Source organism: Cydia pomonella, chromosome 13, assembly GCF_033807575.1.
Source record: "Cydia pomonella isolate Wapato2018A chromosome 13, ilCydPomo1, whole genome shotgun sequence".
In the NCBI taxonomy this organism is placed as follows: domain Eukaryota; kingdom Metazoa; phylum Arthropoda; class Insecta; order Lepidoptera; family Tortricidae; genus Cydia; species Cydia pomonella.
In genome coordinates this window covers 135,349-149,903 of record NC_084715.1, presented here as the reverse complement: position 1 = coordinate 149,903, position 14,555 = coordinate 135,349, and the positions used below count along the sequence as shown (strand labels likewise).

General features: G+C 38.6%; 1 protein-coding gene across 1 annotated transcript in view; it reads right to left on the bottom strand.

Moving 5' to 3' along the window:
- The window catches only part of LOC133524537 (E3 ubiquitin-protein ligase Ubr3-like), a gene marked incomplete at its 3' end in the record, with an annotated part of 79,236 nt that extends 66,048 nt beyond the window's left edge, over window positions 1-13,188 (bottom strand). The window contains exon 1 of the mRNA XM_061860622.1: window positions 12,401-13,188. Coding sequence (XP_061716606.1) covers window positions 12,401-12,617 — 217 coding nt within the window. The remainder of the gene's footprint in view (window positions 1-12,400) is intronic.
- Window positions 13,189-14,555: the final 1,367 nt, after the last annotated feature.

Below are 14,555 nucleotides of genomic sequence, written 5' to 3'. Positions count from 1 at the left end.
ATGTCGTTGTAATAAAGTTAACGATTTTTGTCAGTTAACATTGTGAACGATGAATTGATTACTTAGTTGGAAATTTTTAGTGCTATTGATATCAATACTTATGTTTACGATTCTGGACCTCGGACATTCAACCTCAGTAGCCCTATGTTAGGCCGCGTCACGCTCCGAGCGTGTACTATGGCGGATTAGTGAAGCATAATGCGCGAAAAACTAGCACGGACCTAATCGCGGAGCGCAATATGTGCGGGTTTTATAATTGGGCCTAAGGAGATCAACCATGGAATATAATGGGCTGCTTAATGACGTCACAGTTCTGTAGGGCAAATGGGAATGACCTAACCTCAGCAGCCCTTCGTCAGCACGCACCGAGCGTGCACTATGGTGGACTAATCAAACATAGTACGCGAAAAAACAAGCACGTGACGCGCTCACCGCGAGCGCAAAGTTTTGTAATTTGCGCGTGCTGCTATTGTTTTATTGCTGACAGCTTTGGTTTTCGTGCTGCTGTTTACACAGTAAAGTTAACACAAGGCAGTTGTTGATGATAAACTGTGCTCATACCACTGTATTGCTACTTAGGGCCTGTTTCACAAAGTCTGAGTAAAGTATTGGATAGCAAATTATCAATTAAATTAAACTTTTACTTACTTTAAATTAACAGTTAAGCTTATTTGAAGATTGTGGAACGCGAACGTTGACTTTATTCGTCAGATAAGTGGCAAGTAGCTTATTCAGGCCTTTACATTGACATTGTGAAACAGGCCCTTACAAGTTTCGTCAGTACAAGTTGCCAAGGCGCTTACAAATATCTGAACGCGTCTTTATTGCCAATTTGTTAGAATTAGCTCTTATCCGTTAACTAGACTAGCGAGGTAGGATATATATATTAAACTAAAACCGAGGATCGTGTGACTCCAGAAACGCAGATACCGCAAATGAGCTAGCTAAGTCATCCTATTTCCCGACCGTTCTGAGTTCCCACTACTTCCCACCGATCAATGGAAGCACGTCTTGCCACTTAAGGCCAGCCATCACGCCATCAGGCATAACGGAGCGTCCAAGGTAACCATAAATATCTGATCAATCTGATGTAGTAACAGCAACACTCTTAACTGACCATCAAAGGACTATGTTCTTTCTCCGCAATGAGGTTTATGGATTAGTATTATTATTAAGGGGCCCATTGATTACCAGTTCACCGGACGATATCGGCCTGTAAGTTATTCGCTATTGTCGGTTTTTGCGAAATAACTGACAGGCCGATATCGTCCGGCGAACTGGTAATCAGTGGCCCTCTTTAATTGCCTATATGGTGTTTGGTGTCCCACTGCCGGGCAAAGGCCTCCCCTCTCGATCTCCTTCCATCTTGGTTAATCTCGGCTTGATATGCGTCCAGGTCACCCCGCTATCTCCGCCTGGGCCGGCCAGCTCCTGCCGCATGCATGTCTGCCGCATGCACTCACAGATGTGGGCCAAAATAGCCACGGTTTGGGTGCTGCAAGATGGTTTATGGGAAACATTTTTAATCACCCCTCAAAAAAGAATACGTCCCTTAAAAAAAATACGTCCTTCAAAAATTTTGCACAATGTTGTTTTGCTGTGCAAATAGTTTTTTCTGTAAAATTAATTTTTAGGTTGGTTTAGGTGAGTATTTTTTGCATGTCGTTTAAATAGTTTTCTGTAAGTCCCTTGATTACAGAACCGGCCGCTATAACTGTGATTATTTTTCGTCAGCAGCTAGACATAGTCTCCCTCCATTGGAGAAAAGAAGAGCATATCTAGATGTTTTATTTTTATTAAAATTATTAGAAATCACATAGATTCTAACCTTTTATTAGATAGCGTTTCCTTCAAAATCTCTCGTTTCCACTCACGTTCTAACTAAACCCACATTTTCTATTTCCTCCTGTGGCACACAGTATGCTAAAAACTCTTTCTTTAGGCGCACTTGTTATTTGTATAATGAATCTCTTAACGATATAGATATTTTTGTTCATAGTTTGTCCGTGTTCAAGAACAAAGTTCGGCAAATTTTGTTTTCTAGAAATTGATCAATTTGGTTCCAGTCATATTTTTCATACTTTTGTATGTTTTCTTAACTTACTTGCATGAAGTACACAACTAAACCGGTAAATAATTGCGTAATTTACATTTATATGTAATAGTTTTCTTAGTAATGTAGGAAACTTTAGGCCTATTTTTAGTTCATTTAACATAACACTAGAAACAAGCATAAACTTGCTGTGCCCGCCCACCGCCTCCGTAAGGTTAGTACGTCTTTCGTCGGGAACTGTACACGTTTTTATAACAAAGTTCCCACTGATATAGTGAATTTGCCTCTTAACAAATTTAAGTCACACGTTAAGAGCTCTTTGTTAAGTAAGGCGTATTATGCTGTGAATGATTTCATAGATGATAAGGATGCCTTTAAGCCAGTAGCTTGATCTTGATAATATGATAAAAATGTAAGTAATAGTGTTTTCGTTTTCTTTCTGTGAAATAACCATACTAGCGTCCAGTAGAACTGACACAAGAGAACATCATGTTCTCGTTTGATTGTATTATTTTAGTTTTGGACACTTAGAGACCTTATACACCTCTAAGATTTTATTTTATTTTAAATTCAATTTTATTTTAATACCTATTTTAATGATTTGGACACTTAGAGACCTGTACATCTCTAAGTCAATTTAAATTTATAATTTAGTTTTATAGGTAGGCACTCCTTATGAATAATATGTAGTCGCGTTTATGTGGCGCTATGCCGTCTTTAATGTAACTTACAAGCACAAATGTAGTATCTCACAATTTTTTATTATATTTTTATTAATACAACCCGGCAGCTTGAACATGTCATGCTCGCTAAAAAGTCTTTACTTACGGTGGCGTCGTTGATCGGGTCGCCACTTTCCCGAATGAAGGTTGAGGGAGGCGATGGCTGAGATACACGTCATACTCGTGAACGGGTGCTGTTTGTGGAGACCGGTCTGTTTAAGCTTACACGGGGTACAGGTTATGTTAAAGTATATAACTTTACTTTTGAGTGACATTAACGTGAGACACTTCATTCGGTTCTTGTCTGTTTTATTTTTTTTGTCTTTTAATTATTTATATAAGAATTCAAGCCTTGGCGACCCTCTACATCTCTAAGGATAATTTAATATATTTTTTATATTTTATCTCTGACACTTAGAGACTTATACATCTCTAAAGAATTTTAGTATTTTATGGTTTTATTTTTTTATCATAGTTTTTTTTTGTGTAATTTGACATTTAGAGACAGTATACATCTCTAATAAAGTAATTATTATTTCATAGATTCGATATTTGTAATTGTTTTTTTTATTTTATTTATTGTTTGTAAAAATGGACATGTAAAAGTGCCCCTGTGGCCTATTTGCTGAATAAATGTTTGATATTTGATTTGATATTTACTTTAGACATATTTGTAAAAGGCTGTTTGTTTTATAAAAAAAAAAAATAGTGCCCATTATCAATTAACAGTGTGACTTGACGTAAAGATCATGATGATCAATGCTCGATGCATACCCAATTATTCAGCCGAAGGGGCTTTAATAAAACCATATTCAGATTCTTCAGAATTTATGACAATGATGAAATATTGCAAATGTAGAACATAGTAAAATATTATAGTTTTTAATTTGTAACTTTATTGAATACATTATGTGAATATTTTTTATATTATTATCTAGATTTTGGTATTAACTAAAATCCGCTTAATGATCATTTCACTAATTGTAATTTTACATTTACTTTATTAATAATAAATATGAATATGAATAATAAAGAGTAAAATGGCATGCAGCAGATTGAAATAATAGTTTACGATCTAGGTATTTTCACAATAACTATTACAATATTATTTTCAAAGTTTCTTAAATACCTAAGTACGGTCGCGGAAATTGATTCTTTAGCAACTTGCGGTTCAAGTAAATTTGGCTGTACATACTTATGGTAAGAGCTGTCCATTGTAACGTGACACGTTAACTGCTAAAGAATCAGTTTCCTCGACTGTACATCATTTTGAAAAAGAGCTGATACTCTTCAAACCTTTAATAAAAGTGCGTATACTCCCATCTTAAAGGCCGGCAGCGCACTTACAACCCCTCTGGTGCTGCGGGTGTCCGTGGGTGAAGGTAATCGCTTACCATCAGGCGATTCGTCTGCTCGTTTGAGTCGTATACCATAAAAAAACTGCTGGGTCGATTTTTATTAAACATAGCTTATACGACCCACCGCAAGGAACTCGCTTTTACGGTAAAAAAACTGCATCGATATCGGTCCATCCGTTTAAGAGCTACGATGCCACCGACAGACATTGGCGTCAAACATATAACACCCCTCATTTTAGCATCAGAGGTAAAAAAAATAGAACTCTATTATGTAACCAACTAACCACAGAAATAGACGGTAGATCAAGGTAATGAAAACGGGGTAATATTAAATTAATAGATATACAAGCCCGCGTCAGATTACTTTTATATGCCAGATAAAAAAATGACCAATATACCACTTAAGGCTGCCTTCCACAGAGGCGGAGATCCCGTCGATCGACGCGTGGGAATCTAGCAACAGGATTCGTTGTAATCCAGCGGAGTGAAGAAGACAACTAATGCTATTGGTTGATTCCCGCACGTCTTCTCTCATCTCCGCCTCAGTGGAAAGGCAGCCTTATATAATCATCTTAATTTAAACCGAAATGACACATCGTTGGACAAATTAGGCCAATCAATCTGCCATATTAGTATCCGGGATCAAAAAACAAGGTTTAATCCAGAATGCCAATATATGTACCAGTGTACCTATATTATAAATTATAAATACTTCCTTGTGCTGCACATTGCATCGCGTGCGCGCGTCCTTGATGACTATAAACGTCGAACTCGTTTGTCGCAACTTTGTCGGGGCGTTCCGACCGCCGATCATCGTCAGATTTTCATATAGGAAATTAACATTAATGTTGACATTCCAAACTTTGTCATTGCAAATGTCACGCAGAGTTAATCCAACTTTATTAGTCTCCGGCTTAAAAAAAAAAAAAGTTGAATCCTGAATATTCTTCCTTGAGCTGCATATTGGATCGCGGCGCCTGCGCGCGTCCTTGATGACCATAAACGTCCAACTCGTTTGTCGCAACTTTGTTGTTCGGGCGTTCCAATCTCTCGCCATTAACATTAACATAACAAATTAACATTAATGGTTGCATTTTCACAGTCCACATTATATATAATATCTAAGTTGACGCAGATAAACGTCACCGATAGTCGCATGCGATTTTCAAAACACTGCGGCATACGATCGATCGATTGAATTCGTTGCTCTTAGTTAACTTAGCCAGCAATTATCTAAAAATTGCATGGAATTTGTTGCAAGTTGCAACGTCTGTAGAACGAAGTTTTGAACGTATATTATTATGAAATAAAAAATGTTGTATTTTGGCCTCTAACGTATTTCCGGTAATATGTACTGCCATAGGGCGTAAATAGAACTCGCCCCTATCGATAATAGCTGCGTATCTAATCCTAGGCTTTCTCAAAGAATATTAAAATGCTATTAAATCTGCTAATATGCAATACGGCAGCTTGAATAAAATAAAAGGCTGCTATAAAATGTACAAGTTTAAGCCAAAAGCCATTACCATAAACTTACAGCTTAATACTACACACTTTTCTTAGCAATTTCCTAGAATACTTAACAACAGATAGAATTAGACATTCCTTGAAATCACAATCTAGGTATAGCCGTCAAACATCTTTACAAGCCAACGATCCAAAAATATATTTACATGCCTGTAAGAAACGGACAATAAAGTCGTTTAAATATACTTATTTTTGGAACGTTGGCTGGTTAATACATATGTTTGTGAACTCGGCCACTTTACCTTCGTATACCTTAACAAAGACATGGTAGAGGACCAGTGAAGTGTTACTTATAAGGGTACTTTCATCCCAAATTTATTGTACCAATTAACAACTTATCCGGTAGGCGAACAAAGACTGGTATTATCCGGTAGACGAACAAAGACTGGTATTATCCGGTAGACGAACAAAGACTGGTATTATCCGGTAGACGAACAAAGACCGTATTTCTTCGCGATAAAGCTTACAACGAGTACTAAGCCACGGTGTAATATTATTTACTCTGTGGCCACGGCAAAGGATCCTTCTCGAGTGGATTAGGGCCCACATAACATTTTAGGCATATTTTAATCCTTTTGGTACATTGTTTTTACTATTAATACCATATCACAAAATAAATCCACAGAATAATGAAATGATATTATGAAATCATTGAATGTTAGAATTACCCAGACTTGCAAATCAAGTAGGCATTTTAAAACAACACGTAAGGTCGTAAGCACATTCTGTCCTTTCATTTAATATACCTAAACGACCTAAAACATCCTCCGCCTTCCTCGAATGACGTCACCGAATCACATCTAAATCGATTATGTGACGCATAATAATTTGGCATGCTCACACCTAAATCACCATGTGCAAAAAGACGCAAGTCATTTAAAGACGGACACTGCACTTACTGACCATCAGTGAACCTTAAGTCTTCGCAATAAAGTTTAAGAGGTGTCCAATAACAATGTGGACGTTGTAGAACGCGGTTTGGTTTTGGCACGGGCTCATTGACCCCTGCGCTTGACCCACATGGCTTACATGGCCGTGCGCTGACACGGATAGGCGCAGCATCCGCGGTTGACCATTTGAGGAAAAGGCCGTTGTGTGGTGTAGCGAAGGCTTAAAGGTGTTAGGGCGCGTTTACACTGGTTACTGGCGTATTCAACAGTCCAATCCATGCTAGTCTCTGGAATCCGTCTTAGCTAACTTTGAATCGACTTGAACAGAGCAAAGTGAGAGAGAATATTTATTTGTCATTATCATTATCAACTTCACGTTTTCATAAAACTTTCACGTTGACACACTTTGACATTGCAAATGCCATGTAGAGTTAGCATCATTCCTTGTCACACGTCACATTTGGCAACCCCCTACCCCCTGGTGAGACGTTACATAATAAGCAATTTTGTTTTTAAACTGGAATTCCGTTTTTTTTAAATATTTTTGATAGCATCAATACAAAATCAACAACACGAAAGCCGATTAGAAATAGTTTGCTCAATATAGGCTTGATAAATTAAATTTGAATTACCTTTTAATGAAAAGGTATTTAATACAAAGTAGTAACCCTACTTTACAGTGTAAATGTAATTCTTAGTGTTGCTATCAAATATCAACTCTATTTCCAAGGCATCAAAGTTGAATTCCTTTTTTTAGCAACTGTACAAAGAAGTTTACTCAAAGTCAGAACCAAATTATTCATGTTTTAAATATTCAATAATCATATGACAGCATGGAATGAGTCACTACAGTACACGGTACATCTGTGAACTGCAGTTAAAGGTGTTTTTGTACCACACTAGCTTCTGTCAGTGACTTTGTCCGTCATCATCATCTTCCTTATGTTGACCCGGCATTTTGCTATGGCTCATGGGATCCTGGGGTCTGTTTGACAACGAATCCCAAGAATTGGCATAGGCACTAGTTTTTATTACCATCTGACTTTCCAAACCAGAGGATAAACTAGACTTTATTGGGATTACTCCAGTTTCCTTAAGAATTAAGCTGTTTTGCTTCAACCAAAAGTGAATGGTAAATATCAAATGATATCTCATACATAAGTTCTGAAAAACTCATTGGTATGAGCCAGTGTTTGAAACCACAACTTCTGGATTTAAAGTTGCACACTCTTACCCCTAGGCCACAACTCTTATTTGCAACCCTTGGATACCAGCACCACTAAACTGACTTAATAAGACTTGCCCGTCTGCCGCAAATATGCTAAAGTTTCATATGGCGGACAAGGGCATAGCCAGGCAGTGAACTAAGGGGGAGCAAGTTGATATCGCCAGAGGATTGAGCCTTTTGCCTGTACCTGCCTATGCCCATGAATTGGCAGGCATGTTTTAAACAAGACAATCAACAGCAAGTTTGTTGTCCTGATTCTATAAGGAGTCACGAAGCTAAAAAAACTTTCCTTGGCAGGTAAACAAATGTGAGTTGAAGTCTCGATTCCAAAAGTTATGTACAGTGTAAAGTCTAAATAACAACAATCAAGGGACACACTTGGTGACGTTATTGAGTTTTCATAAAGAGAAATAAAATAAAATTGCCTCTATTTACAGAATAAAGAACAGTTTACACATTATCTCTCTATTATGCTATGTCCCATCTTTTGTATTCTTTGTCTGCTTGCCCTTCAGCAAAGGCTTCCTCCACTCTCTCCGATCTATTGCCACTCTGCTCCGGCCAGCTACCTGCGCAATGTTATCATCCCATCTCATTAGAGGTCTCTCACCCCTCTCTATCCCTCTCTTGGGTACCATTGGGTGACTCGCTTGCTCCATTTCTGTGCCTCGGATGATATGGCCAGTGCACTTCCATTTAAGTCTTCTTGAGAGAAATTAATACTAAAGTAAACTAACAGAGAGCAAAAGGTTTTACCTCTTAGGGAGTGAATTGTTATATAAAGTGATGTTATATGGAGTTTACACTTTATCTTAAAAGGGGGCGTCCATAAATTACGTGAGGCGTTCAAGGGGGGGAGGGGGTTAAGCTTAATCTTACCAAATCTCACTCGGGGGGGAGAGGCGTTTTTAGCAAATATCACGTAATTTTTTTCTTAGTGGAAAAAAGTGTAAATTTGCGTGGAAGTAAAGTTGAATCGGAATAAAAAAATTTTTTAGAAAAAAATAGCAAATTTCACAAAATAGTGTTTGCCGTATCTGCCGGGACCCCGCAGAGCAGCACAGTAGCCCTTCGATTGTTTAACAGTTATCGACCAGCCGTATCGACATGTCTGACAAACGACGCAGCGTAAAGAGCCGAGTAATAGCGATGCTCGTACAAGTTTTGACCTGCTTCGTTTACCCGAGTAAATATTTCACTTAATAACCATTCTAGAGACGTTTTTAATGATTCAGAATGAACTTCCGAGAATATTATAATGCTTACGTTAAAAGACACGTCTACAAGACAAAAATATGCTGTCAAGAAGAAATGGTAAAATTATGGAATACAGCAAAACAAAAGTTCCCGATGAAGAGGATTTGGTTAAACTTGTTCAACATGATGTTAATCAGCTTCTTAGAGAAGCAGAGGAAAGAAAGGCCCGAAATACTCTGGCGTTCCTCTTTAAAGTAGGTTTAATATCTTCATAAATTTATATTATAAATTTGATTCTATGTGCAAAACATTTCAAGATCGCGGTGCAGAAAAATAAACTCAAGCACTTTCAATAGATGTGTAAGTTTTTTATAAATTTCATCTCCAGAAATTTTTACAAAAAAAAAAGAAATGTAGGCCTGAAAGTGAAATTTTTAATTTAGATATGCTAAAAATACAGATTAAACGTATTAATAAATAAATAAAATAAATAAAATAAAAATAAAAATAATTTATTTCAGGTATATCAGGCACCCATAAGACACATTACAAAAAATACTAAAAATAGATTAAATAACAAATTTAGCAGCTACAAACATAATAAATGATTACAAAAATAAATTAAATTAATTAATTATTAGCGGCACTAGGTAGAAATCATCACTTTGTTTGGCCAGTGATGATTTCTACCCAAATGCACCTTTATTTATTATTATTATCAATTCATTATTTTTTTTATAATTATTATTATTTATTAGTATTTTATTATTATAATTATCAAAAAAATCTCAAAAACGCCTCACGTAATTTATGGACGCCCCCAAAGATATGTTGCCAACTTACCAAGAATAGGGTTTAGGTTTGAAAAAGGAACAGAAGACTGCATAAAGGATGCTCATTAGTGCCTAATACTTTACATAGCAGGTGTTGCACACATAATAAAACCATTAGTTAATCATTGTTCAAATGACCCAATCTTTGTTGTTACTAATGGTTATGCAACCATCAAACAATAATAAAGAAACATGTCAACTTTCTTATCAGTATTGTAAACATTCATTGATAAAATGAGATAAGATGGTACCTAGATAATAAAAAAAGTGACCAGTTTTAAATGATTCACGGTTAGTTTCACTAGACTTATATTGACCAAGATTACTGGGAACTCGAAAACAAAACAAAAGGTAATCATGGTCGGTGCTCTGGTTTGGTGGCCAAGAACAAACCTAGGCAACAAAGACTTCAAAGGCTCGCATGCACGGCCACCACTGGCTGCACGAGGTCTACTCTGCTGCAACCATGGAGCTCATGCTAAACCTTCCACTGCTGGACCTACACATACAGCAAGAGGCCAGTCTCTCAGCGGTAAGGTTGCGAACCCTTAAGATATGGTCTAACATCACAGGAGCTCCTCATACAAAATGCCTGGAAAAGGTGTATGACGAATTTCCAGTGCTTAGGTCAGGCACGGATCAGATTCACAAACAAGCTATCTTCGACAAAAGGTACAAAATACAGTTATATGAGGATGACAATCACGAAGGACTCTAATCTCCGGGAGCTGAGAATCTCCACTGACGGGTACAAAACAGACAGCGGTTCGGGCTCTGGACCCTTCTCAGAAGACCTGAACATGTCAATCACCACTCAGGAGCCCATAACTCGGTATTCCAAGCTGAGTGCATGGGCATCATAAACGCGGCGGCTGCCATCACTGCAAGGAAGGTAATAGGATCCTCCATCTGCATACTCTCCGACAGTCTCAGAGCAGTCTTAATGGCTCTAAATAGCCATATAGTTACATCCAAACTTATACATGAATGCCAGGAATGACTAATGGAGGTATGTCATAATAACAAGATCACCCTACGATGGATCAAGGGACACAGTGGATCCCGGGGTAACGATGCTGCGGACGAGCTTGCCATGCAAGGATCGACTGCGGGGGCGATTGGTCTGGAACCGATTCTTCCAATACCGTTTAGCAAGGTACGCTCAATGCTGCTGGCACGTACAGGGAAACTACACACAGATCACTGGCTGAACCAGACTGGATGCAGACAGGCAAAAGAAGCCATGCCTGGCATCAACGGAAAGCTCCCAAGGGCGCTCCTGCAACTAGGGAAGGTCCGACTGAGTATGGTAACCAGTGTCATAACAGGTCATGGACTTTTTAACAAACATCTTTTCACAACAGGTGTCACAGATAGTCCCCTATGCCGAGGATGCATGAAGACAGAAGAAACAGCCTCTCACGTGGTGCTGGAATGCAGTGTAGTGACAGCACCACACAGTACAGTACAGTTGTTGGCGGGACAGGGCTAACCATCTCGGATCCCCGAGAGACCTCCTCAGGGTCCTACTCAACATTAAAGGTTTGATAGGATTCCTCAAGGAGCTGGGCTGGCAGGAGTAGCCCACCCCCACATGTCATGCAAAATAGGCGCCAGTCGTAGAGTTGCGGAAAATCACCCGTATACAATACAATAAATAAAATAAATAAATCTTTATTGCCACACAACAAAATTTACAATTTAATAATTAATACAAGTCTAATAATTTTTCTTGTAATAAAAATATTATTATTATGATGAATTTGAATAGAAAGATTTCTAAATTGCAAATTATTAAAATGAACACCAGTGTCAGTAATATCACGTCTTAGAAAGCATCAGTCACTATGATCTGATTGGCAATGTTTTCTCAATATGTTACAACCACTATGACTTGGCCTAATTGCTGCCTGAATTACCAACCAAATTGGTTAAATTTCATCAGACTTTGATCCACCAAATACTTGTAGGATAATATATTTTCAATGTTTTATGCCAAACTGGCTCCATATAGCTAAGGATAGAGATAAGTGGAAGTCGATGGAGGAGGCCTTCACCTAGAAGGGGTCTAATGCACAAAAGAACAATGTAAACCTATACACCACAACCAAATTTTAAATTATTCACAATATCAAGAATTTGTAACTGATTTATGCTTAGAATAAAAGGCTTTTTTATTTTTTATGTTATTTATTGTATGCCAATTGGTTATATTGATAGATTATATAGGTTAATATTTCCTAGTCATATCAGTCAAACTGTATTTGTTTACCTTCATATTAAGCATGATTTAAATATTAACTATACAATTAATTATTGCATATGCATATATTATGCATGCACTCAGCAAAAAGCAAGATTTTCCATAGAAATGAGACAATGAGTACATGGCAATTAACAGTTAACCTGTCCAACTGTCACACTAATTCCAATTGAACAAAATGCTCCAAGGACCTAAAACGACCTAGTCATCACGCATACAGCCTCGCGGGTCACAAATATAACAAATATTGCACAAATCTACGCAATAAAGCAGCTATAACCTAGAAAGAAATGAATAGTAGTGGAGTACAGTTAGCTAGATGAACTCACCGACGGCCGCGAACTCGTCGGGCGTGCGGCCGCCAGCCAGCAGCCAGCGGCACCAGTCGATCGTCTCCCACTCGTCGATGGCCTTGCTGGGGTTGAGCAGCACGTCCAGCAGCGGCCCGAGGTGCTGAGGGGACCCGCTCGCGCAATCCGCGCTGATGTACGCGGCGGCACCTCTCTTCCCCTTCTTCATCAACACTTGTGCCGTTGAAATCGACATTTTAACACTTTAAATACACTCACACACAATGTACACATAAGCCACCGTATTATTTCGGTCACTCACGGAAGAAACACCATTTCAAGTTTTACATAAGGCAATGAACTGTGGCCCGTAACGCTCCCGCGGTCAAACATCGTGTGCGCACGTCGGGAGAACACTATCCGTCGAAACTCGCGAATGCGATTATCCAATGATTAATTAAATTTATAAGATCCCGATAAAAATAACTTTTATTTCGCAGAGAAATTAAGCATTACAGAAACAACTGGATCCTTCGTGTTTTTTTTTTTAATTGTTGAAGGATGGCAATAATTCTCATTGTGTGACTGTAGTAAAAAATAACACTGAACTAAGGTGTCCCATTCACTATCTATCATAATGTGGTAAACGATAAGACGAATTTAAACGGACTTTAAACGGAAGCAATGCTTTTTTTATGCTCATTCTCCAACTTCTTAATAAACGAGAAAATGAGAGCTTGAGATAAAAGTTGTTGGTCTAGTCAGACCAAAATAAGTTGAGAACGATTTTGGCAGCCCAGCCAGTGCGCATATTTTAAACGTCAAATTTCTATGAAATGATGACGTTTACTTAACACTCGCACAGGCTGGGCTATCAAAATCGCTTCTTTATTCTTTGTCGTGGGCATCGGGCTACGGTAACGACACGATTTATTATCACGACACAGCAGGGTACAAAAATGCATAAGATTGTCCATTGTATGCAATACAGTCACTTTTATTGAATACTATCGTAGACTGTATCGGTTGACGATACTATAAAAACAACTCCATACAACCCCATAACATAACCCTACAACCACCAACGAATACTGACCGCGCCTTGTAAAGGAACGCTGCAGGATCACTATCAGCATTCGACTGCGTGCGCCCCAGCAGCCGGCCCATGGGCCGCAGACATTGTGGGCGCCAGTCCTGTGAGCCTTTAACCGCGGAGACTCCCGCCAGAGTCCTGCTCAGCACAGGTGCAGGTACACGCACACTACGGTGGAAGTAGCAAGTGGGCATAGCACCTGGGCTATAACCGCGAAAATCGAAGTTCGTCAATAGGGTTGTTTCCAAATTTTTGAAACGCTTGTATTACGTTCTATATTAACTAAAAGTTGCCCTAAATTCAACTTTTATACTAAAAACGGCTTTAAATATGTTAAATTAACAAAATATATTTTGACAAATGCTTTCGCGCCAAAAACGCTCTTTGAAAATTATGTGACGTCACAGTTTACGGTTTGACACATAACTACATACACACGTGGAAGATACGAACTGTCAACTGACATTTGTCATTTGTTGTTTATCGCCTAACTGTCAACAGTGTCAATCCGAGATTGTATGTCTATGATCCGAGAGTTGTGACGTCATTAGAATCTTCAAATAAGTTTCGAGTTTGGTCACGTGACGTGTGCCAAAAGATATTTTAAATTCAATATTTACAAAAATATGGTCATTACAGGTCCCCTAAAAGTAGTTTAATATGTTCTTATAATCCAAAAGAATTTATTGGGATACAATTCTGCCCTAAGATTTGTACATGGAAACAACCCTATTGCGGACATTTTTCTCTGTCACTCCAATTACCTGTGGGGGTACATATATACATACATAGACATATACATCGACCGACGTTGTGTCCGGACGATGTGCACCCAACGTTCCCGTCCTTTTCTCGGCCGGCCTCCGTAGGGTGCACATCGTGTCGTCGGTGCGCCGTGTCCCGCTCCGCTGCTTGATGCTCGCTGGTAGAAGACACGAAGAGGATGCTGCAGGCTCCGCATATGCATAAACTGCCCTTGTCAGGGCAACATAAAACTGCCCTTCTCAGGGCAAACTCAAAACTGCTCTCGCTAGAGCAAACGTCACCGTTTCTCTGCTTAACCGCAGAGTGTCAATCGATCGATCTATAAACTGTTCTTAT